General features: G+C 36.4%; 1 protein-coding gene across 1 annotated transcript in view; it reads left to right on the top strand.

Annotated features, from left to right (window-relative positions):
• The window catches only part of Mcm6 (minichromosome maintenance 6), a 168,193-nt gene that overhangs the window by 6,264 nt on the left and 134,383 nt on the right, over positions 1 to 27,546 (top strand). Inside the window, exons 2-4 of the mRNA XM_090405865.1 lie at positions 4,487 to 4,633; positions 14,503 to 14,613; positions 19,271 to 19,433. Coding sequence (XP_090261991.1) covers positions 4,487 to 4,633; positions 14,503 to 14,613; positions 19,271 to 19,433 — 421 coding nt within the window. The remainder of the gene's footprint in view (positions 1 to 4,486; positions 4,634 to 14,502; positions 14,614 to 19,270; positions 19,434 to 27,546) is intronic.

The raw sequence follows: 27,546 nt of genomic DNA, 5'->3' as shown, positions 1-27,546 counted from the left end.
CAGGAAGCATTTGACTTGATAGAACACAAGCTGCTGTTTCTGGGATTCAAAAATCAAGATATAGAAAATAAATATTGGGTTGGCGAATAAGTTCGTTCAGTTTTTCAGAGTGAAACGAAACACATTTTATTTAATATGTATAATACATACTAGTCAGTTATATATGGACCCTCTTTATCAATGACCTCTTGCCATCTGTCAACCAACTTTATTATGACGTGTTCATAAAACTCCTGAGGTTTACTGGCGAAAAACTGATCCAGGTGTCTTTTGACAGCCTCCTCATTAGTGAAGGTTTTTCCCATTCAGAGAATTCTACAATGATCGGAATAAGTGGTAATTGGAAGGTGCCAGGTCCGGTGAATATGGAGGATGCGGCAAAACATCCCAGCCAAGACGTAACAATTTACTCTGGGTTGTTAACGATGTGTGTGTTCTGGCATTGTCGTGGTGAAAGACAACTCCTTTCCAATTCGCCAATTCAGGATATTTTGTGCTAATTGCACAGGCCAGTCGCATTAACTGTGAGCAATAGACAGTTGAATCAATCATTCTGCTTGAAAGTAACACCTCGTAGTGGACAACACCTTTATAATTCCACCACACAGAGAGCATGATCTTCTTTGAGTGCAATCCCACTTTTGAGGTTGTTTGCGGTGGTTCGCTCTTGTGTCCCCATGATCTTTTACATACCACGTTATCGTACACGACCCATTTTTCATTTCCTGTAATCATCTGCTTCAAAAATGGGTTGTTTTCTTGGTGACGTTGCAGCAAATCACAGATGGATATGCGAGCAGTCAATTCATGCGGCACCCAAACATTGAGTTTTGAAAACATATCCCAGCTTGTGCAAATGGTTTTCAATGCTTGTATGGGATATGTTCGGTACTGCAGCAATCTCCTGTACTGTTTGTGATGGAGTTTTGTCGACAATATCCTTCACAACACTCGAATGAACCTCGGTCGGCCACCAAGCGCATCACTGAGGTCAAAATCTCCAGAACAGAATTTGGCAAACCACTTTGGGCATATGCGTTCTGTTAAGGCACCATCCCCATATACGCTGCATATTTTTTATGGGCCTCCGTAGCCTCGTTTGCCTTTTTTGAAATAAAAAAGCAAAATATGCTGGTAATGTACGTTATTTCCTTCCATTTCTAAAAATATGTTACACACATGCAGCTGAAGTAGGCCGAACAAAAATTCACTGAAAGGTTATGTGAAATGTCGCCTTTCAACTGCGCAATAGTGTTGTGTGGTAGCGCAACAGGCGAAGTGGCGTAAACTTGTATTAACGCATAAACTGAACAAACTTATTTGCCAACCTAATATAGCAGAATATTAAAAAATATTTATAATAGTGGCACAGCAGAAATCAAACTTGAGACAACAGGACCATCCTTCAACCTTGGAAGAGGAATTAAACATGGAGACCCAATAGCACCCAAGTTATTGACTTCATTGTTGGAAATATTATTTAGAGAACGGGACTGGGATAATTATGGTTTAAACATCTTAGGCAAAAATTTAAGCAATCTTAGATTTGCCGACAATGTAGCACTCTTCTCTGAAAACAGCTCAGAACCAGAAATGATGATTAGAGATCTAAGTAATAAAAGTAAAGCATATGGATTAAACATAAACTACAGCAAATCTAAACTAATGACTAACCACACAGAAATTCCAATAACTGTTGAAAACAGAATAATAAGTTACAAAGAAAATTTTAAATATTTGGGCTAGATAATATCATTTAAAAACAGGATGGAAAAAGAAGATGCCAGAATCACCAATGCTTGGAGGAGCTATTGGAGTTTAAAAGAGTGGATGAAGGGTGACTTACCAATTAGCTTAAAAGGCAAACTTCATAATATGATCATACTACCCATTCTAACCTATGGATCACAAACATGGTCACTAACAACTAAACAAGTGACCAAGCTAAGAACATACCAAAGAGCAGTGGAGAGAAGTATGTTAAACATCAAAAGGATAGAAAAAATAACAGCCCTAGAAATAAAACAGAAAACAAAGGTCACAGTAAAATCCCTAAAATGGAAATGGGCAGGACACTTGATGAGAAAATGAGAGACTAGATGGGACCAGATGGAGAGATGAACTTACTTTAACAGCAGGACCAACCTGGTCAAGAACAGCCCAAAATAGAGCTGAATGGAATAACATGGGGAGAGGCCTTTGCCCAGCAGTGGGATTATACAGACTGACAACAACAACATAGTGTTGACCTTATAGTTACTCTTACAAATTGGATGGAGATCATCATCCCATTTACAATAATAGCCTATGATGAAATGATCAAAAACCAAGACTCACTCCTCAGTTACATATTGCTTAAGGTCGTTTTTCTCTCAAAATGTGGAGAAATTCACTTTCTTTGTTCCCATATGTTATCTCTTCATTCTCCTCATTCTGTATCTGCCATAATTAAAATCACCCATAATGATCACCCTTTACTTATTTGTGAGGCCAGTTTTCTTATACATTTTCTTATCACTACTCTTCATATTCCTAAGCCCGTTACAACATTCAGGAAAAGATTTCATATAATTGACTTCCTTCTCACACCATGCTGCCTCAAAACCACTGCTGTACTCCCGCATAATTTCTCTGCTGTTATCACTTTCATATCCCTCGTGCTCTTCTTATTTTTGCAAAAAACTTTATACCACTTCATTTCTATTCTGTAAGGATATCATCTTATTCTTCTCCTTCTTCATCCATTCATATTTCATTTATTACAACAATTTTCATATAAATTAACTCAATGCAACAATTTATCCCCCTTATTTCTGATCCTTTCCACATTTCATAAATAGAGAAATTCATTTCTGGGCTATCACCAATCCTATTCATGCCATCTCTTGGCTGTGACTTTTCCACATCTGCTCTTTGCCATTCCTTTCTATCATCACCTCCATATTTTTCCTAGATTTGGATACCCTTGCATATCAGGCCATCCCATTCCTTTGGTGACCATTCAAATACGTACATTCATTCACTACTGATTCCAGCACATATGCTTCATATCTTTTTGTCCACCATAAATTCATCCATTACCCATTCTCATATCTCGCTCTGCGTACTTTTCTGTTTGCAAACATTTTTCTCCTGCTTCACTCTCCTGCTCTTCCACATTACCTCTTACTTCATCAGCGCTGTTTCACCCGTGTCATTTCTCTTTCTCTCTCTCCTCCTGCAACAGCCTTTTCCTTGACTCATGCTAAATATATTCAAATGCAGCTCATCACTCATGTTGTTCCGTCCATCGTCCAATTCATTCCACATTTTCATAAACTGCACTCTTTTCTCCTTACATAGCTCTGAAAACATTCCATTCATAATCTTTGCTTGCTATCCCAACTCGTCATTGTTATACCTAGACAACATGTTGACTACCTTTCATATGCTTGGCTTTCACTCTTCTCATTAACCTCCTGATATCCATTCTCACAGTCTCCTTCTGCCCATCCAAATCATTCATTACTATAAATATTAGCAACTTTCTTGCTCACATAATTCTCAATATTTGAACCCTCTATCAGCTTGTTCATCCCTGTTGGGAAAGCAAAAACATGTGCACCCTCTCATTTATTACATGCTCGTAATAATGGAATCTCCATACATTGCTAGTCTCGAATCATTTGTTACCTCTTCCCCATGGTATCTTTCATTTGATTCTTCCTACACCCTTCTATTCATATCTACCAATCTCATACTATAGGTATTTGTTCATTCTGCATATGCCTCATTTCTTGTCTCAGCTTTCATTATGCATGCACTCTTGCATTCCAGCACTTGTACCTTTATTTTGCCCATTACCATTCACATGCTTACACTCTGCAGTGAGTTCCATTCTTGGCCCCACATTGTTTGCTTCATGTTCCATACTCTCATCTAAAGAAACCTCACAGTCCATTAGAATATTGCTCTTCCTGCACACCCATACTTGTTCACTTTTCTTGTTCATTCTTTCCATATAAAAGCATACTATAAAAAGCACATTTACACACACACACACACACACACACACACACACACACACACACACACACACACACACACACACACACACACACACACACACACACACACACACACACACACACACACACAAAATAAAAAAAAAATGTAGTAATGTGAAACTTTATGAGTGGTACGAGTTTTGTATTACTGTATTACTGATATGAGTATTAGCGATAGCAACATATCACTGTTACCAATAGCAATATCTTGGATTGTTAATTGTAAAGTTAGCTCTTTTCTCTTCCTTTTTGGATTTTCTGATATACCACTGGTGTGAGTTTATATATATGTACTCCAGCACATATATATAAATATTCATATATATGAATATATATGCATTATATATTACAATATATGCAAATGAATGCAAGAAAGATTGTCAAGAAGAAAGTACATATGTTCTTGAACTATTTTTTAATGGATTATCTGTTGTTTATAGATTCCAAGATGAACATGGTAAACTGAGATATGCAGAAGATTCCAGAAATTTAGTGAAACCAGAAAGAAATACTTTGCAAGTGAGTTTTCAACATGTAGAAAAATATAACCAAAACTTAGCAACCACCATTCAGGAGGAATATTACAGGTAAAGAAACCTTCTTCTTTTGTGTTTTATTTTCAGAAACACTACTGCAATATTATGTTGTCTCCCAAAGTAACCACTGAAAACTTATTGCATAAATAATTCAATGAATTAGCATGTTTAAAAGAAAGTGATGTTAAACATAGATCATTGACTAAAAATTTGTTAACTGTTTTGCATTATTCAGAACCAAAGACAGTGAATGAGATTATTATGACATTATTATTATTATTATTTGCTAGCTACTTTAATTTGCACAGTTTACACATTATTTCACAGGGTATAGATTTGTTTCTAATATTCACTTCTGTTCACACTGCTAATAATTAGTTATAACAAATCTAGTATTAGAATCATATGTCCGCATGGTATATTTACCTGTTCCATACTAATGCAGGCTTTCAAAATCATATGTGATGGAATAGGATGGTTCCTGTAATTTGAAAAAGCTGTTATTTGAATTATTTTAGTTGACTTTTAGTTGGATATGATCACACTATTAATTATAACACATCTGGTGTCAACGTAATTTGTTTTTGCTTGCATGTAGGCCCCATACCATACTATGTATGCTCTCAAAACCAAATTCAGTGGAAATGGATGTTAGCCCGTATTTCCAGGATTTGCTGTGTCCGCTAATTGCATCTCTATCCAATTTGTCTTTCTTGCTGAATGAAGATCAATTTCCAGGAGGAAAACTTTGCATTTCCATACACGACAACCTAATTCACTTTTGGTTGAAAAATTGTCCCTATAAAGGGTCTTATTGACCTTGTCAAGATTCACATCAGGTCTTTGCAGCCAAAGGGCATCATTGATATTGACTGAGCTACTGAAGTTCATTATCAAAATAAGGGACAGTAAACTTATTTCTTTACTGAAAGATGATCATCCTCATGTACTACAAGTCTTTTTAAAGAATTATTCATGCATATTAGTTGAAATGAATCAAGTTAAATTATCACTTTCCCCTTGGTGTGTTCAGCTCAGTGGCCTGTCATGGCTGAGTGATGTCTTCATAGTAACTTAATGTTCTGATAGGGTAGTTAATCCTATCTGTAATTGATATTTCACGTTAAGTACTGTATGAAAGTGCATACTCAGTTAGCTCATCTCATAAGGTTAAAGACTAAAGCTGTGTGTCTCAAAGATACAAGTTTAGTCTTTAAAACTTATTGGTTAATTTAACAGATTAAATGCAATCTGCAAAATTAATTAGTTTATTTGTAACAGCTAATATTTCTCTAGTATTACACTAGCATCATCAGACCACCTGTAGACAAAGCAAACAATTAATGTTAGTTTTCAAATCAGATAAAAATTCATGTTTAGATGGACATGATATCTGTCTCTGTTACAGAGAGAGAGAGAAAAAATAAAAATTTCTGTTAATTAGTTTTATGTTTTGATATCATCATCATCATCAAATTCTTGATATGTACCCTCAGGTGCGTACAGGATAATTATGATATTACTACATGAAGAAGTTACACCATTACTGACTTCTGATCAACAATTTTCCTCCAAATTAATCTGTTATCTGTCAAGACCCCAATATTACCATATCTTATATTTCTCTCTTTTAAGGCACTTTTTACTGTATCACTCCATATATATCTCGGTTTTTTTCCCTGCCATCCTAGGTAAAAGTTTTCCTACATGTTGGCTACCATACCACCTGAGATTAACTCTATTAACACATTTCTGAATGCTAACTGACAATGGCAAGTTCTTTCCTAATATCCTCATTTTTAATGTTATACTGCCATTGATGCCATCTATTCACTCTGCTAATCTTTCTCAGAACTCTCGTATCAGAGGCTTCCAGTCTTTGATCAAGTGTTTTATTTTTAATCAAGTGTTTTATGTCTCAGACCCATAAATTAAAATTGGTTTGAACACTGTCTTGTGTACAGCTTAGCATTTTGACTAATTGCTTTCATATTCCATATAAAATTATTCAGCTGACTTCCCACCATACCAGCTTTACTAATTCTGTTGTCGTCATCATCAAATTCCTGCCATGTACCCACAAGGGGTGTACAGGATATGATAGTACTACATGAAAAAATTATATCATTACTAACTTCCTATCTACAATTTTCCTCCAAATCAGTCTGTTACTTGTCAAGACTCCAACATTATCAAATCTTATATTTCTATCGTCTAAGGCACTTTGTACCGTATCACTCCACCTATATCTTGGTCTTCCTCTGGGTCGTTTTGCTGCCAACCTGGCAGAGAACATTTGTTTTGCTAATCTTTCCTCGCCCATTCTGTTGTCTATTTCCATATTTAATTTACCATCTTCACTAAAAATCGTGCCTAAGTAGCTGAAATGTTTTACTTGTTTACAGATTAACCATTCAGTATATAGTTGATGTTTTCAATGTTTTTCTGCCTATTTTCACTTCTTTGTCTTTTTATTGCTGATTTTCATACTAAATTTATTACAACAGTTATTCTATTTAGTCAGGGAATCTTTCAGACTTGTATGATTTATTCATAAGTATACCATCATCTGCATAAAATAAAGAGCTAAGATTAACATCACCAATTTTGATATCGGATTTAATGCCACATTTCCTTCATAATGTGATCCATATAGATAATGAATAACAGTGGAGATAATATGTACCCTTGTCGCAGACTTGATTTTTGACTGCAGGGAATCTTGCAGACTTGTACTAGATTTATTCATAAGTATAAATCATCTGCATAAAATAAAGAGCTAAGATTAACGTCACCAATTTTGATATCGGATTTAATGCCACATTTCCTTCATAATGTGATCCATATGGATAATGTGCACCCTTGGCGGAGACTTGATTTTTCTTCAGTCCATCTTCCTGTACCTCCTTCAATTCTATCTGCTGATTTATTTAAATAGAGACTATGTATTGCTCTAGATAATGTCCCATTTACACCACATAACTGTAGCATTTTGAAGAACTTTCCTCTTATTACCTTGTCATATGCCCTTTCCAGATTCACAAAACTTAAATACAAATCCTTGTTATATTCCCAAGATTTCTCAACTATTTGTCTTAAAGTGAAAATATGATTTTGACACCTCTATTTGGCCTGAATCCAGCTTGTTCTTCAACAAATTTCCCTACACAATTTTTCTTAGCCATTTCTCAACTCAAGTATACTTAAATAAATCTTACCAGGAGCATCAGTAAGGAAATACCTCTGTAATTCTTGCATTCAGTTTTATTTCCCTTTCTATAGATGGGCACTATGAGAGTTCCATTCAACTGAAATTTGACCCTCTGACCAGGCCTTCTGAATTATGCATTGTAGCCACTGTAAAACTTTTATATGCCTCCATATTTGAGCATTTCTGGCCACATTTCATTTACTCCAGCTGCTTTTTCACATTTCAGGTTTTTGATTACTTTTTTTATTTCAAGTATGGATATGTGTTCTTGATTGCATTCCTGCTGGATGTTTTCTACTATCATGCTGACACTGCTCGTTTCATTTACAGTCTTTCAAAGTAAAGTAAAGGTGACATTACTCCAGACATCTAGAATATTTTTATCTTCAGTTTTCATGTCACCTTTATCATTAATGATTCTTTTTATGGTAATTTTCCTTTGTTTCTAAGCTTTTTTCAATAGCCTCCAGAATATTTTGCCACCTTCTCTTTATTTATTTTCTGTATTCTTACCAAAGTCTTCCTATGACTTTTGTTTAGCTAGTTTTACACAGTGGTTCGCTTTCTTACATTTTTCTCTGTATTCTTTAAGAGCACAAGCTAATTTACTGCTAGGTATTTTCAATATGCTTTCTTCTTTCTTTCACATGCTCTTTAACTTTCTGAGAAAAATCAGAACTCTATGGTGAGTTCAATAGTGATCACTTTCTATTTCAAATCCTATTTTGATATCTTTTTAATCATTAATTATTGCTAGAAAATTACAGTTTTCTGTCACTATAATTAATGATTAACCAACATCACTGATTGGTTTATTGTCACGTTGGCGATTATTGCCTGTAATACTTGGTTGTAGCAAGACAGAACAATACTAAACAAATTCTTTGGAACCCCTGCAATAAGTAAGAAATTTTGTTTACAATGATCTCCAGGTGTGGTGGCACCAACCAGTACTTGTGAGGTAATGGTTGGTGACACCAAGAATATTCTCTAGCAGTGCTAGAGATCTGAATGGCTTGATTGAATTAGAACATTAAAGCAAAGCATTCAGAACAGTCATATGAAACATGTTAATGTTGACCTTGCGCCTTATATCTGCAAATACTGTATGTGCATTTTTCCAGCCTGTAGCATTATGCTTGCAGGAAGAATGTAGTCACTTCCAACACTTGAGACGTGTTCCTTTAATATTCAGCTGTTGTGATAACTCACACACTGAGTGTCTAATCACGGTAAAATATTACATATGTGTTGGATTGTATGATTTTTGAAAGAACCTTGTATAAATATTTTGTTGCCGCCATCCTTTATTTACATAAGTAAATAAAAGATGATGTGAAATTCATATTTTCATAGAGGAAAGTGTAATTCAGGATCGTGGTATTTTTTACTTCTGAGAGAGAGAGAGAGATTGTGGTTATCATTTTAGTGCGAACATCCACCTTTTTCTGATTCTGTTATTTGGTTGACAGTAAATAAAAGTTATGATGAAATGAGAGTTTCTTACATTTTCATTTATTTCTTTTGAATTTAGAAAAAAAGTGTGCAGGAATATAGGCTACTGATTTGTTTCAGAATTATTGATAGTTTAGGAATATCTTTAATGATGATGGTTTTTCAATTTTACTCCACTTTAATAGTTTACTAAATTTATTATATCGCTCCCCACCATCCACACACACACACACACACACACATGAGACAACAGGGCTGTGTTGTCAAATAGTAAAGTGAAAGAAGGAACCTTCTGATTTGTCTCTTGAACAGCTGGGAGCAGCATTCTCTCTAAGCTACTTTCATGGCTGGAGCCATCACACATCCACACAGGGGACTGTCTCCTGCTCACCGTCAAAGATGACACACTAATGAAGTGTGTTTTTATTGTTGTGATATTAACAAAACAGTACATCAGTACCATGTGATTTTTAAAAATTTTAAGTTTGACACTACCAAGATGTCAAAAGTACAGTACAAAAATCAGTGCAGACAATCGTAATGATATTAAGAAACTTATAAAGCCACAGGCAGTTTTAAGTTATCATGGCTAAATTAATATACAGCTATATTTTCAGTTGACTTCATTTTTGTATAACCTACCTGTTGCTCAGAAGACATCATCATCACTTGCACATTTGCTTCCTTATCTTAGAAGGGATGTTAATCGGAGGCCAGTCTTCAAGGGAAATAGTGCGAGGAAAGCTGCTCATCATCATGCGTATCAAGGATTTAGGCCTAACATGGCCTGTCCAGCCTTAGAAGTCATCGTTTAAGAGGACGTCCTGGTTTTCTTTTTCCTAATGGCTTGTATTTTAAGGCTTGTTTTGCGAGGAAAGCTATTCTAAAAAATCAAGTAGATGGAATGGAGGAGGTTGTGATAAGAAAAGTTGATTCAGTAAGTGTGAACTTGAATTTTGTAATGTTGACTGGGAAGCTGCTTGTATATTTATGTGCTTAGAGGAAAGTGGAGGGATCAGTCTGGTGAAGCAGTGTCCATGAAATTATTTATAGAAAAGGCATAAGACAGGAAAAATAATTGGAATGCATCTATTAGAGAAGGATCGTCTAGTTATTAGACTGCTTGCTTCTTGATACATCAGGCATTTTTAGGGATGTTTTTTTGATGTTGCATCCCCACCAATATGAAAAGGGTATTCTGAGGTTGGATGAGTTTGGGATTTATATATTGTCAGGAGTCGTAGAGGGAAGAAATGGTATCTTGAATAGAAGTGGACACCAAGTTTTTTGGAGGCTGAGGACATCAACTTATTTATTTATAAATTAAAGAACATATTTTATCTAAAGATTAACAGGCTTATAAAAAATGTATGCAACAAAATGTGTAAAATATATACAGTATCATCTTTTTATAAAGTCTGTATTATGTTATTTTATTCATCATCATTAAATTCCTGCCATGTACCCTCAAGGGGGTGTACAGGATATGATAGTACTACATGAAAAATTTACGTCATTACTAACTTCCTATCTACAATTTTCCTCCAAATCAGTCTGTTACATGTCAAGACTCCAACATTACCAGATTTTATATTTCTGTCGTCTAAGTCACTTTGTACCGTATCAATCCGCCTATATCTTGGTCTTCCTCTGGGTCGTTTTCCTGCCAACTTGGCAGAGAACACTTGTTTTGCTAATCTTTCCTCGCTCATTCTGTTTAAGTGACCATACCACCTTAGATTAACTCTGCTAATGCATTCCTGGATGCTGACAATGTCAAGTTCTTTCCTAATATTCTCGTTTGTAATATGATATTGCCATTGATGCCATCTGTTCACACCTCTAATCTTTCTCCGGACTCTCATATCTGCTGTCTCTAGTCTTTGGTCAAGTGTTTTACTTCTAACCCAGCTCTCAGATCCATAAGTTAAAACTGGTTTGAACACTGTCTTGTATACAGCTAATTTAGTGTTCCGACTAATTTCTCTCTTATTCCATATGAATTTATTCAATTGACTTTCTACCATACCAGCTTTCTTGATTCTGTTGTCTATTTCCATATTTAATTTACCATCTTCACTAAAAATCGTGCCTAAGTAGCTGAAATGTTTTACTTGTTCCACAGGTTCTCCATTCACAACACAGTTGACATTTCCAATGATTCTGCCTATTTTCCTTGTCTTTGTCTTTTTATTGCTGACCTTCCTACCATATCTATTACAATGCTATTCAGTATATTCAGAGAATCTTGCAGATTTGTAGCGGATTTATTTAGAAGTATAACATCGTCTGCATAAAGCAAAGAGCTGACATTAACATCTCCAATTTTGATATCCTGTTTAATACCACTTTCCTTCATAATGTGATCCATATAGATAATGAATAACAGAGGGGTACATCCTTGTCTCACACCAGATTTAACATTAAACCACCTTCCTGTACTTCCTTCAATTCTAACTGCTGACTTCCAACTCAAATAAAGACTAAGTATTGCTTGATATAATGCCCCATTGACACCATATAACTGTAGCGTATTGAATAGCTTCTCTCTTGGCACCTTGTCATATGCCTTTTCCAAATCGACAAAACTTAAATACAGATCTTTGTTATATTCCCACGATTTTTCCACTATTTGTCGTAAAGTGAAGATCTGATCCTGACAGCCTCTATTTGACCTGAATACAGCTTGTTCTTCACCAAGCTTTTCTTCCACAATTCTTCTCAACCGTTTCTCAATTATACTTGCATATATTTTACCAGGAACACTCAATAGGGATATACCTCTGTAATTCTCACATTCTGTTTTATTTCCCTTTTTATATATGGGTACTATGAAAGCTCTACTCCAATCATCTGGAATCTGTCCCTCTGTCCAGGCATTCTGAACTATGCAGTGCAGCCACTATAAGACTTTTATACCACCATACTTCAGCCTTTCTGGTCGAATATCATCTACTCCTGCTGCCTTTCCACATTTCAAACCTTTGATGACTTTTTCTACTTCAAGTATGGATATGTATTCCTGATTGCATGCCTGGTGAGTGTTTTTTATCACTGTGCTGTCATCACTGCTTGTTTCATTTAGCAAATTTTCAAAGTAATTACTCCATACTTCAAGGATATCTTTTTCTCCCGTTTTCATTTCACCTTTATCATCTCTTAACTCCTTTTACAGCACTCTTTCCTCCATTCCTAAGCTTCTTCAACAACCTCCAGAATATTTTGGCACCTTCTTGATATTTATTTTCTATGTTCTTGCTAAAGTCCTCCCATGACTTTTGTTTAGCTAGTTTTACACAGTGTTTAGCTTTCTTACATTTGTCACTGTATTCTCTGAGAGCACAAGCTGACTTATTTGACAGGAACTTTTGATATGATTTCTTCTTTTCCTTCACTGCCTCTTTAACTTCCTGTGTCCACCATGGAGTTCTAATTTTTCTATCCTTGCAGACAACTTCACCACATGCCTCTCTAGCTGAATCAATCAGGGTTTTCTTCAAGGCTTGCCACTGAATCTCCAAGGTTTGGTTCCTGTTCTCAAACTCTTTCATTTTTCCTTCAAAAATCTTTATGTATTTTAGTCTACAGTTCACATCTGAGAGCTGCCCAACTTTTATTCGCTTTAAAACTTTCTTACATGTCATTCTTTTCAATATGAAATTTAATTTTATCCTGCTGAAGACTAAATAGTGATCACTTCCAATTTCAAATCCTCTGTACACTCTGGTGTCCTGCACCAGGGAGAAAACATCACTATCAACAATAACATAGTCAATGAGACTTTTCTTATTCCTTGCCTCTTCTCTCTATGTGAATTTGTGCACATTTTTATGTTGGAACATGGTGTTAGTAATAACCAGTCCATGTCCTGAGCAGAAATCCAACAGGTATTTGCCATTATTATTAGCTTTGCTCCCTTCTCCAAATTTTCCCAAAATATTTTTGTATTTTGGGAAAATTTGGTAAAATATATTTGCCCAAATCACTCTACTTGACACTGCCTGCCATTCAAGAAGATTAGCCTTGTATTTTGTGTTGAATACTGTGGCTACTCCTTCTTTTCCTTGATTGTCATTGCCTGAATATAACATTTTGTATTTATTGCTCAGAAAGATCTCACCAGTTTTTATCTTTTTTGTTTCAGTCACTCCTATTATGTCGATCTGGTGCTTATCTAATTCCTCAGCTAGCTCCATTTCTTTTGCAATTCAGGCTTCTTATGTTGATAGTACCGATCTTTAACTCTGGTGATGTTGAGTTGGGGTGGGTTTTCAGATTTGTAGCTGACTTTTCGCTGTTCAACTGGGGCCTTGTTTAACCGGGTGACACCCCAGCCAGCATGAAATTTTGTCATGTTGTACCATTATTTTGTATTTTGGTTTAACCAATAGAATTACAATTTGGCTGGCTAAATCCCAAATTGCCAGTCCATCCTCGTTCGTTCAGTATCCAGGTAGATACCCAACAGAGTGCATGACGAGAAGGTGAAGATTGGACATTAGGTCAGAAGCCCTGGTCGGGTCTCCGCATTCCTTTAAAGGCTATATGTGGAGGTCTCCTCTCAGTTATACAGCTTTGACCATTATTTTATTCTATTATTATAATATGGGTACCACCATGGAGTTAAAAGACTCATGGGATGCCTACCCTACCACTATTCACATACTACTTATCACATGCTTCTATCTATCTATCCCCTGTCATACTTGGGAGATGATTATGAGCAAGGTGGTTTCCCGTTGCCTTCCTTGCCATACTATATCCTATGGCTGTATCCTGTGTGTTCACCGGGCCTTTCTGCCTGCTTGTGGGATGAAAAACCCCAGATAAACTGGCAGAAAAAACCCTGCTGTCCACGCCCAAGACCGGCTACTTGGCTATGGCTTAGGAAGATCCTTAAACTCCTCATGTCGTCGACGGGAATCGAACCTAGGGCACTTCTTCCCCAGGCATATGGTTGCGAAGTGCATAGCTACTAGGCTAACCACGCGGACCTCACATGCTTCTTTAAGCTCATCTGCTGACAAGCACTCACAACTGCCTCTGACGATCCATTTCCCTCATTTGTCTACTGTCCAAGCAAAAAAAAATATGAGAAAAGTATTGTTTGATATTCATATGCATCATGTGTTAATTATATTTATTTATTATTTTTTTTAAAATCAAATATTTGGTATTTTGAAGCATTTCTAGTGGATTTTATTGCAGCTTCTCAGGGTATATAATGTTTTAATGATTTTTTTTTCTCTTTTAGAGTATACCCATATCTGTGTCGATCTGTTTATAATTTTGTGAAGGACAGAGCAGAAGTAAATATAGAAAAGGAATTTTATGTTAGTTTTGTAGATGTTCCTACCAGACACAAGTAAGTAATTTTTTCACTTTTTTTTCTTCTTCTTTTCAAAAAGAAATGAACAGTTTAAAATCCTAAAGCTAGTGAATTTGGAACTGTTCTAGTGAGTGTCACATCAGTCAGTTATATAAAGTCTGGCACTGTTTTTGTCAGGAACTATACTGGGCATCAAAAAATATTGTAGAAATATGTATGCATGGTATTACAGAAATACCATATCTATATAACTGCATTACTGAGACTTAAAAAGACTAAAACAAGTGAGATCCTTTTAATTAACAAGCATCAAATAATTTATTTGGAAAGGGGAAGCTCAAGGAAAGGAAGGGATAGCTATAGTATTCACCATTAAACATGACTTTAGACTTGAAGAAAAATTCAGTTTTTTATAAAAGAAGTTGTATTTTTTTTATCATTAGAAAAGAAAAGATCTCTTTCTCTCTCTCATGAAAATGTTTTCACGAGAGAGAGCGAATGAAGGTAACCTAAAAGGAAAACTGATATTGAAGATCTAAACAGCAGAATAGGAAGTGAAGCTAAAACATAGAAATGTTTTGGGAAAATTTGAAAAGGACAGAAAATTGAAATATAAATTTAAGCAAATTAATTCAGTGATTGCAGTTTTACAGGTCTAGCTAGACAAAAAAAAAGGGGGGGGGGGAAACATTAATATAAGAAATATTATTTAAATTAAGGGGATATTTAAATCACATTATTTCAAAGCTGAATACAAAACTCTAAGGTAGAAATCAAAGAGTTTCATGCCGAATATAGCAAGCTATAAAAGTTCGGTTAGTCCAAGCGTAAGCAAATACCTGGGTAGTACAATACCAGGCAACTCGTAGTAAAGGTGGATAAAGCTAGGATCACTATTCTTAGTATTAACTCTAATGTAAAATTCGGCTTTGAAATAATGTGGGATTAAATATTTCCTTAATTTAAATAATTTTTATATCGCTGAAGTGAAGCTTTTTGGCTCTTTATTTCATTAAGAAATATTACATTAGCAAATCACTGTTGAAGTTAAAACAGCTGGACAAATGTGTTGAAATCGCAATGTCAAAGCACAAGATGCAAGTTGCATCTAGTGAAATTTTAAATATGACAAGGATAATAGAGTTGTGTGCTTATGTTGTGAATTAAGGGGGGCACAGCTTATGACTTCTGCTATTATGAGCACAGGCTATCACACACACATTGAGACTGGAAACTTGCACTCAGAATGCTTTTCATGTGCACGTGGGCCAGCAAAAATTAGATGAAATATTGATTTGCATCATGCAGATTTAGTGTTTTGAGCAATTTTTCTCTTATGAAGCCTTTTCAAATGAGATCCTTGTAATGTTCCCATAATTTCTCAACTGTTTCTCATCATTCTCATTATTTCTCATCTTTGTTTTGATAAGAAATAAAAATCTTGATACCACCAAGATTTTTACCATGCATATTTAGTACCATTGGTTTGGCCAATGACCAACTTGTTCTTCATCAGTTTTGTGTCTTCATCAATTTTTCTTCATTGTGTCTCAAGTGTGTCCCACCTAGTTGACTGAGTTCATAATTTTCTACCAAGTTTCCAGCCAACATGTTGTGGGTTCTAATTTTGCTGTGGCACAGATTTGCATGGATGCATTTAGTTCATAGATAATTTTATTGTTTGGTGTGAAATCACCACTGTGCCTGAAGTGGCTTGGGGAAGTATCATCTTTTTGGTCTCTAGAATGAGATTTCCAGGTTATCTTAGCTCATCCACAGTACTTATATTAGAATTGGAGATATCAAACTTAGCTATTTGCTTTATGCAAATGGTTTTACTCCTAAATACATGCAGCAAGTCTCTGGTCACAGCTGTAACAAATTTGGCATGAGAATCGGCCATAAAAAGACCAAATCTATGAAAATAAGCAGGAACATTGAAAACTTCAGCAGCATTCTCAGTGGAGAATCTACAGAACCAGTAAAATATTTCAACTATTTTAGCACTGTTTTTAGTCAAGACAGCAAATTAAATTTGGAAATAGACAACAGAATAAGCAAAGCCAATTGAATAAATTTATATGGAACAAGAGAGAAATTAGCCAAACTGCTGAACTTGTAGTATATAAGACAGTGTTCAAACTGGTTTTAAGTTATGCACCAGAGAGTTGGGTTAGAAATAAAGAACTTGATCTGATCAAAGAACTAGAGACCATAGATATGAAAGTTCTGAGAAAAATTAGGATTGTGAAAATAGATGGTATCAATGGCAGAATTATATTAAAAATGAATATATTAGGAAGGAACTTAACATTATCATTCAAGAATGTGTGAGCAATGCTAATCTAAAATGGTATGGCGACTTAAATAGAATGGGTGAAGAAAGGTTAGCAAAACAGGTGTGTGATGGCAGGGAAAAGACCCGGAGGAAGACCAAGATCTAGGTGGATCGAGAAGATTTAGAAGCACAAAACGTTAGATATGACAATATTGGAGTGCTCACAAGTTATAGACTGATTTGGAGGAAAATTGTTGATAGGAGATTAATAATAATATATACTTATCATGTAGTGCTGTCATAGTAGCCTTTGAGGGTATATATCAAGACTTGATGATTATGAACTTATGCATTACTATGTGTGCATAGTAATGCATAAATGTAGATCACTTTATAATAAAATTCCTGTGTTAATTGTCAGTTTTATTTCCATTTTTATAAAGTGTGAATTTATGTTCTTTATGTCCATGTCTTAAGTTGAAATCTTACAAGTGTTTGCCATTAGTGCCACCTCTGTTCTTTTCTGTAATTTTCACTATGTTTCCATGAGTCTTGATTTTATTTCTTATTCTGCTGTTCAGGCATCCAACAATAACCAGTTTGTCTTTTTGATTTATGTTTATTCCCCTTTCTGAAGACCCAAAGAAATTTCTCTTCACTATCTGTGCATCTTTATTTCTGGCATAAACAAAAATTTAATTTTTCAATCCACTGAAATTTTTCTGTGTTATTCCATCTATAAATTTCTCCCATATGCCTCCTTTCTTTTCACAATCACTTTTGGCTGTTTAAGTTTTCTTTGCCTTAGTGATACCCATTATGTCATATTTTAGTAACTATTTTACTACTTATATCTCCCCCCTGTCTTTTTTGCATTGATGGGTATCTGTTTTCAATGTTCTGTTGAAATTGAGATTATCTAGTCATTGTTTATGGTTTCCTTATTTGAAAACAGCTGAATGAACTTTATTTAACTGGGTAACATCACAGCTGGTATGATATTTGATTATGCTATACCATCATAATTCATGTTTATTTTGTCAATGTAGAATACAATTTTGTCATCCATTCTTTTTTTTTCTTTCAATGAATACTAATATGCAATCCTCATTTTCCAAGTGCTCATTAAGTCATATGGCCAGTCAGTTATACGTGTATTCCTTACAGGCTATGGTCTTTAGGTCTTTTTTCCAATGATGTAGTGATCTATTTGTGCATAATGAGATTGAATTGCAAATGTGATGTTTAATGACTAAAGTAATTATAAGTAAGAAAGTTTTAAAAAGAATCAAAGTCGAGCAGCATTCAGAAGTGAATTGTAGACTTAAATGTACAAATATTATTACAGAAATCTTTCGGGGGGGGAACCAAACCTTGGAGTCTCTGTGGCAAACTCTTAAGATAACATTAGTTGATTCAGTCAGGGACACGTGGTGGAGTCATAGACTTATGAAGTTAGACACAGTCCTGAAAAATAAGAAAGCATATTGAAACTTCCTAGCAGGTAAGTCAGTAGGCGCCCTGAGAGAATACGAAGAAAAATGTAAGAAAGCTAAGCTTTGTATGACAGTAGCTAAACACAACATCATGGAATTATTGTCAAGTCTATATAAGATAATTGTCATAAAAGGAACAAAATGGTTTAGAGGCTGTTGAAAAAGTTCAAAAATATAGTAACAATTACTAATAGATGATAAAGGTAATATAAAAACTGAAGATAAAGATCTTCTGAGACAATTTTAGATGAATCTTTGCATCTCCAAAGAACTTGAAATCGATATGGTTATTTCCTGCGTTTATTGCAATGCCGCAGTCAAAATATTGATACCTTTGTGGCCATTGTGTTGGTCAGTGATTTAAAAATGGCTGCTCGCAGCAAAAGTAAAAATAACGACCACTCCTATCATGCATCCTTCTAAAGGATCCACCTGGCTGAAATTCTGTTTATTGAATCATAAAGAACCAATAAAGAGAATTTCATGCAGTTTTATTACCTATTAAGGGCAAGACAAAGAAGAAAAAGTTTCTCACGAGTAAGTGCATGAAGCAGTATTAGAGAAGAATCCAGGTATTGTCTTCATAATTCTGGGCTGTGTAAAATGCCATATTTTCAGTTATTTTACATAAAAGTTATACAAAAATTTAAAATAGTTCTAAGTAATAAAGATTATTTCAACTTATGATTTTTTTTTATTAGTTATGAAATTTCATGCATTTGCATTGACAGAAATAATATTTTTCTTTGAAAATGGCCAACTAGGAAGGGAGATAATATCTTTATTTTAGAGTAAATAAAAAACTGTGAAAGGGGTTGATTTATTTCAAAATTTTACCAATGGTGGTTTATTGATTCTTCTATTTTTTTGTAATTGTTCTTTACAAAAAATTAATCTTAAATTAATGCATGTCTTATAGGGTACGTGAATTAACAACAACAAAAATTGGTTCCTTATTGCGTATTAGTGGCCAGGTAGTAAGAACCCATCCTGTTCATCCTGAATTGGTTGCTGGAACATTCACTTGCCTTGACTGTCAGACAATGATTAAGGATGTGGAACAGCAATTTAAATATACCCAAGTAAGTAAATGATTTTTTTTTCTCCAAAAAAATTAATATATAATTAAATACTTAGATTACAGAAGCTAGACTACAATGGTTTAAAAATAAAAACTTCTTGTATTGTAATACAACTACAATTGCTTCACTACAGTGTTATGGTTTGGTTTGAAATTTCTTTGTAATGATTAGGTCTCGCTAAATTAATTTTTAAATTATATCTTCCCCCTACTCACACACACAATACAGTTGCAGAATCTATATCACACACTAGTCATATCAAAAGATGTTTTTTTTTGAAAAGTTATAGGCTTTGGTTGTTGGGGAATACTTCATGAGAAAGGCTGTTCCAGAGAATAGAGCAGATGAATTGAAAGAGGAAGAGAGTAAGCAAGTTTATTGGGTTTGCAGTTAAAGGATGTTGGGCAGTTGCTGCTAATGTTTCAGCAGGCTTAGCAGAAAATGGAGGAATGATGGATGCCAGTTCAGTGGAGCACATCCATGAACATACTGTAGAAAAGACTTAAAACAGAAACACACTGTTTGTCACTGAGGGAGGGAGCATTGATCATTTGGACTCTTCTTGTCTAGGCAGTATTTTCAACAATTTTGAGGGAGGTTTCTGGCACACCATCCCAAAACATGAGAACAGTATTCTAAGGTTGGACAGATTTGAGATTAGTACAGAGTTAGTAATTGGATGGGTGGATGATAAGTATCATCTCAAAATGAAAAGAATGCCAAGATTTGTTGAGAATTAAGAAGGCTATCATTTTGCTCATGGCTAAGAAAGCTAAACACTATGTAAAACTGGTAATTAATTTATGGAATTAACAACGCATATAAAGTATATTAATTAAAGATAACTTTAATGAATCATTTAATGAAGGCATGGTCTGCCAGCCCAGAGCGGCTGTACTGCCGCTCTGGGCTGGCAGCCTTAGATACCCACCATAAAATTCGTTGGAAGAAAACAAAAATAATCCATCGCAGCAAGTTTAAATACGAAAGATTATTCAAAGAATCTTCAGCAGCTCTAAAAAAACGTTCCTAACCTCAACAATTTGGGTGCATGAAACTGCCCCAAATTTGGGAGACTTTCATTATGAGAACTTCAGCCCAACTGCCAAGACTACCAAATTAGCCCGCAAGAGGGCACCATTAGGACTTTAGGAACAAAATTAGTTTCTTACTTTCTTCCTCATTTGCTTTGTTAGTTCCTTAGTGCACATACCATATCTTTATGTTCCTGAAGATGGCAATGTGACATTGCCGAAATATAGAAGTGATTCATTAAAGTTATCTTTAATTAATATACTTTATATGCATTGTTAATTCCGTAAATTAATTACCAGTTATGTCTAACCAATGTATAAGTCTTACTACTAGAACTATGTAAAACTAGCTAAACAAAAGTCATGGGAAGACTTTGGTAAGAACATAGAAAATTAGTATCAGGAAGGTGGCAAAATGTTCTGGAGGCTGATGAAAAAGCTCAGAAATGGAGAAAGAGTGTGCTGTAAAAGGAATTAGAGATGATAAAGGTGACATGAAAAATGGAGAAAAAGATATCCTTAATGTATGGAGTAATTACTAAATTACTCCATACATTAAGGAGTAATTTAGTAGTTAATTACTTAAGGCTGAATAAATGTCATTCAACCTTAATTACTAAATGAGACAAACGGTCTCATTTAGTAATTAAGGCTGAATGACACTGCTAAATGAGACAAGCAGTGACAGCACAGTGGTAAAAAACACTCAACAGGCATGCAATCAGGAATAATATCCATACGTGAAGTGGAAAAAGCCTTCAAAAGAATGAAATTTGGAAGAACAGCTGGAGTAGATGATATTCGAACAGAAATGCTCAAGTATGAAAGTATAAAAGTCTTGCTGTGGCTGCATTGCATAGTTCAGAAGGCCTGGACACTTTCTAAATGTTTCAGAGGGACAAAATTCCAGATGTTCCTGGTAAGATTTATGCAAGTAAACTTGAGAAACAGATGAGAAGGATTGTGTAATTTATGTTGGAGGTTTAATGGATTTTTTACAACACTCAAAAAGAATTAAAATGGAATTTAATACTTCCTATATTTCGTCCTAGTCACTAGGACATCTACGGGGGATTACAAAAACAATTAATGTAACATGCACACAAAAACTTACAATACTAAGCCCAATCACGTGGGTGACACTAAAGTCCTATCTAGGTGGAGCGTCCTCTAAAGGCATAGGTGGCCTGGAATGTAAGGTGGGACCTCTGGTGATGAGTGTTTCCCAAATCTTCGGAAGCTTAATGCAACCGTATTTATTAAGATTTGGTTGGTTTCTGAGAGCTGCTGCTGCTTCTAAGAAAAGTCTCTCTTTCTTGAATTTGCTGTGGTGGAGCATGGTGGTTTTCTTCCATGATACTCTGTGGGTGGTGTCCAAAACATGGTCAGCCAAGCCTGAATGGCCAAGTTGTGTTTAACGATGTACGACTTGTGTTCCTCCAGGCGGATGGATGCTGATCTGCCTGTCTGTCCAAAGTACGCAAGCTTACAGGAACAGGGTATTTTGTAAACTCCAGGCAGAGAGAGAGGAGGGAGCTGATCTTTCGTAGAACGGATAAGGGTAGCAAGTTTGCGGTAGGGCTTATACGCTGTGTGTAGGTTATACTTTTTTAGTATCTTGGCTATTTTTTCTGAAGTGCCACGGATGTAGGGTATGGTGATGGCATTTTTAAATTCTTGTTGACGAGAGGGACGGGGAATGGGGGAGGAATTGATTATTTTTTTGATACTGTGTTCGCTATAGCCATTGGAGAGGAAAGTTCTGTGTATGTGGTTAAGCTCAGTAGTGAGGGTGGTTCCACTGGAACAAAGATTGTGGGCTCTCTTGGTAAGAGTTTTAATGATGCCATATTGTTGCGAGGGGTGGTGGTGGGAGAGTTTGTGAATGTATCTGCCTGTGTGTGTGGGTTTTCTGTATACAGTGAAGGCAAGTGTATCATTAGGCAGGCGTGTGACTAAGGTGTCTAGGAAGAGTAAACAATTGTTCTTTTCCTTTTCCATAGTAATTCTTGGATGTAGGCTATTGAGATGACTGAGGAAGGAATCTAACGTGTCTGGGCCATGAGGCCAAATAGAGAACACATCATCTACATATCTTAGTCAGATAGAATGTTTGAGTGTGGCTCGTTTTTCGAAATCTTCCATATAGAAATTGGCAAGGGGGGGTGAGAGGGGGCAACCCATGGCGGTTCCCTCTATCTGCTTGTAGAGAAATACCCAGAGTTGATGGCAAAGGAAAAGAGATCTAAGATGTCAGAGGGGAAAAACGTTTTCTAAGAGAGATAAAGTGTCAGTTAAGGGAATATTGGTAAACAAAGAGGAGATATCAAAGCTTCCTAACATGTCTGTATTATTCAAGGTTAAATTTTCTGTGAGGGCTTTAAAGTGGGTTGAGTTTTTTTATATAGGAAGTGGAATTTCCGGTGAGGGGGGACAGAGAGTTGGCCAGCTGTTTAGATAGTCTGTAACAAGGTGCATTGGTGGCATCTACTATAGGCCTGAGTGGGGAATTGGGTTTGTGGATTTTTGGTAAACTGTATATTTGGGGGGGGGGGAAACGGAAAGGTTTAAGTTTTTTCGTGATGTCAGGGGGCCAGGAGGTTACTTTTTTAAGTAAGATTTTTAATTTCTTAACTTGTGTTTTTGTGAGGTCGTGTTCTAGCGGGATGTAGGTAGCGCGATCGCGGAGGATAATGTTCATTTTACGATTGTATTCGCTGGTATTAAGAACGACTGTGGCATTACCCTTATCCGCTCTGGTGATGACGATACTTTTATCTTTGCGTAGTTTCAGGAGAGTCATGCGTTGGGCATACGATAAGTTACTTTTTGGAGGCGAAGAGTGAGCGAGGATGTTGGCTACGTCGAGTCTGATGTTGTTGGCTACCTCCGACGGTAAGTGACCGATCCCCCGTTTGACGTTAACCATTACATCGAGCACCGGCACTTCTTTCGGGGGGACTGCAAAATCACGGCTGAGGCAAAGGGCGCTGACGACATCATCGTTGAGCCTTTTGGAAGAGCAAAAAGGCTCTAAATCCATCACCATTCCTTACATCCGAGGCACCTCGGAAAAAATTACCAAAATCTTAAGAAAACATGATTTGACCTCTTGTGACAGACCATACAGAAAATTGGCATTCCTCATCCGCTCCACTAAAGACCAACCACTTCCCCTAGCCCTACCTGGTGTATACCAGATCCCTTGCAGCTGTAAGCTGTCCTACTTTGGCCAAACAGGCAGGACAGCGAATATCAGAATTTCAGAACACAAGGACTACACCCGTTTTCACCAGTATAGCCGCTCGTCTTGCAGACCATGCTCTGGATATACGCCACAGAATACAGTGGAAGAAAGCCACAATAATGGTGTCGGGGCTAGCTGGTGAAAGGACGTACTGTCGGAGAGCTCCTGAAAGATTTGTGATTTTTGTTGATTTATTAATATTTTGTTAGATTTAATTGTGTAATTTTAGTATATTATTGTAGCTTTGTTAGTGTACTAAAGTGTTTTATAACATAATCTATGTTGGGAAGTCACCGCTAGAGGGATTTGTAGTGTTCGTGAAAGCTCCAGATAAGATAAGCGTTATTTTCAGTTATTGTTGATAAATTTACTTTAATATTGCGTAGTTTTGTTTGCCTTGCGTATTTTAGTGCATCTGTTTGTGTGTTTTTGGTTTTTATAATTTATAATTTGATAAAATACGTTACTAGTAAGTATAGCTCCAGTACGAAGGAAAATGGAGGCCAGTAATGATGGTCCGCCATCTTCTTTCAAGAATGGTAATATAAAGGAGATGATTCAGTGTATCTGCGAAATGTACGCTTTACGGAGTGCGGTCAGAGTGTGATTAGATGATAATAAAGGAGTGAATGTGTGTAGAAAATGTAGGGAGAATGAGGAATTGAAGTGTATTTCGGATCGTGAGTGTGATATTTTTGTCAAACTTCAGAATGAAGAAAATAGGGATATGACAGGAAACGGAGGTTGTACCAGAGAATTGTGAGAGTGTGAATGTAGAAAGTGTGAATGATAGTATTAATGGTTTTACAGAGAATAAAAAAGATGAGATAGATGCAATGAGTGAGATCGTGTTGTTGAATGGTGCGATACAAAGGGCAAAACAGCAGCTAGAGCGTATGAGCAAAAGTCGACTGAATGAACCAACCAATAATAAAAAGTATGATAGGAAAAATAGGCGTATGAGTGTGAACATGAACAAAATGAAGGGCAGAGTGCTGTATGGAGACTCGTTAGTACGAGGTGTGTTAGTAGAGGATTTGACAAAATCGTACCAACCTGGTGCGACCATAAAGGATGTAACTGAGTCTATTAGAAAGTAAAAGGAAAGGGTGAAAGAAATGATTGTTGTGGCAGGTACGAATGATTTGAAAGGAGATAAAATGGAAATGATAGAAGACCTGAATGAATTGTTTGCGGTAGCAAAAGAAAAGAGTGAGAGAGTTAGAATGATTGGTCTTTTGCCACGGTATGACAGTGAAATGTTTAAAAGGAGTGCCATAATTGCGAATGACTTTATGCGTGGGTTATGTATGACAAGTGGTGTGGAAATTGTGGATGTGTGGAGTGAGTTCGATGGGCGAAAGGATCTATATAAGATGGATGGCTTGCATTTGAATGGTTACGGTGTAAGGAGACTTGAGAAAATGTTGCTGAATGTAATGGATGTGCAAATTCAGGGAAACTAGATTTATTAAGGGGGGGGATATACAGTCCTTAGGGAGGCAGTTGAATGTATGAATGAATATAATATGCCCGAGCGAATAAGGACAACAAATCAGAGTGGGATAGTTAATACAAGGCATCAAGGTAGGGTTGGGGCTAATGGGGGGGTTCTTAAATTCATGTACACTAATGCTAGGAGTATTAGGAACAAGAAGGAAGAGTTTTTGGCCATGGTTGGCACTTCCAGACCACAGGTTATTGGTATTAGTGAACCATGGCTGACTGTAGATGATATAGCTAGTGGGATTGAATGTGATGGGTATAGTGTGTTCAGGAATGACAGGAAGAATAAAATGGGGGAGGAGTATTGTTGATGATAGCTGATGAGCTACAGCCAAGGAGAATAGAAGTTGAATTGCAGGATAGAGAAAAGAGCATATTTGAGGCCATTTGGTGTGAGATTGTGGCTAGCAGAACTAAATATACAATTGGGTGCTGCTATAGACCAGTTGATGGAAAAGATGGTGGTGACAGTATGCACAAGCAAATAGAAGAAATGAGTGGAAGGAGGGTAATTATTATGGGAGATTTCAACTATGGTCGCATTGATTGGAGTGAGGAGAGGACACACGGGAGGAAGGAATTGGATTTTATGCGGTTATTAAGGGATAACTATCTGCGACAGCATGTAATGGAAAATACTAGGGGTCAGAGAGTGCTTGATCTAGTAATTACATCTGAGGATTTGGCTGTAACAAATATGACCACGTTGCCACCAATTGGTGAGAGTGATCATAGGGTCTTGACTAGGGAGGTGGCTAAAGGTGTGGAATTTTCAATTAAGACAGGGTACATGTGGAATTATCGGGCTGGAAAGTATGACAAGCTTAGGAGTTTGATTGGTTCAGTGCCATGGCATGTACAACTGCAAGGACTAGAAGTTGATAATGCATGGGAGGCAGTTAAGAACTGTTTGCATGAAGCAATGGCTGACTGTATACCTAGAGTCCGAATAATAAATCAAGTAGGGGTTAAATGGATGAATAACCATTAAGCTTGAGCTGCAAAAAAAAGAAACAGCTATGGAGGAAATTTAAGGAGAAAGGTGACCTGCAGGCACATGAACGGTATAAAGCGCAGGCCAGAAGGATAACGAGTGTGGTAAGAAAAGCAAAAAAGGATTACGAAAGAACATTGGCCATGCAGGCTAAAGAGAATCCTAAACAGTTTTTTTAGATATGTAGCAAGTTAAAGGAAAAATGTACATGGCAGAATGATTTTAAAGAATGCCGATGGTAGGGAGGTAACTGAATCAGTTGATATAGTTGAGTTACTGAGTGAGCACTTTGCAAGTATATATCATCCAGGTGGTGACATTGCAGAAACGAATAAACCAGTAGATTATACGGGAATTGTGGTGAATGAAGTGGAGGTGAGCAGTCTATTGCATAACCTCAATGTCAATACATCCGTAGGATTGGATGGTATACCAGCTCGTGTCATACGAGAAGCAGCTAAAGAATTGTCAGTACCCTTGACCATTTTGTTTAATTTGAGTCTCGGGTCTGGGTTAGTCCCGAGGGGGTTGGAAAATAGTTCCACTGCATAAAGGTGGTTCCAAGACTGCTGTTGTAAATTGCCGACCAATTAGCATATCAGGAATCATTGTCAAGGTCTTAGAGAAATTAGGCAAGAAAAGAATACAGGATTGGATAGATGAAAATTGGATATTGTATGGGGGAAAACATGGCTTTGTGAAGGGTAGATCATGCCTCAGTAACTTGCTCACGTTTTATAACACAGTGACGACTGAACTGGATAGGGGTAATGGGTTTACAGTGATACTACTGGACCTTGCCAAGGCCTTTGACAAGATACCACATGGAACCCTAATCAGTAAACTGGAGCACATGGGGATAGATATAGGGTTGGTGAGATGGATAGGAGGGTGGTTGAAGGAGAGATACCAGAGAGTGGTTTATGCAGGAGTGGGGTCTAAAAGACAGCTGGCGACTAGTGGTGTGCCACAGGGCTCTGTTCTTGGACCACTGCTTTTCAATTTGTTCATCAATGATATAGGAAAGGATTTGAGGCGAAGTGTTCACTTGTTTGCTGATGATGCAAAGTTGGGTAGAGCAATTGTGGGTGCACAGGATGTGAAAATTTTACAGGATGATTTGGATAGTTTGGAGGACTGGGCTAGGAAAAATGGATGTCTATTTAATGTGGCAAAGTGTAAGGTTATGCACTTTGGGGTGAAAAGAATAGCAGCAGTATATCGCATTGGTGGAACCGTACTCCAGGAGATTGATGAGACAAGGGATTTAGGGGTGTTGGTGGATAGGGAATTGAAGTTTAGGGGGGCACATTGCAAAAGTGACTAAATCAG

Source organism: Typopeltis vanoorti, chromosome 15 (genome assembly GCF_054136105.1).
Source record: "Typopeltis vanoorti isolate ZY-2024b chromosome 15, IOZ_Tvanoo_1.0, whole genome shotgun sequence".
In the NCBI taxonomy this organism is placed as follows: domain Eukaryota; kingdom Metazoa; phylum Arthropoda; class Arachnida; order Uropygi; family Thelyphonidae; genus Typopeltis; species Typopeltis vanoorti.
The sequence above is the reverse complement of the archived record's forward strand: the minus strand, read 5'-3'. Positions and strand labels throughout refer to the sequence as shown.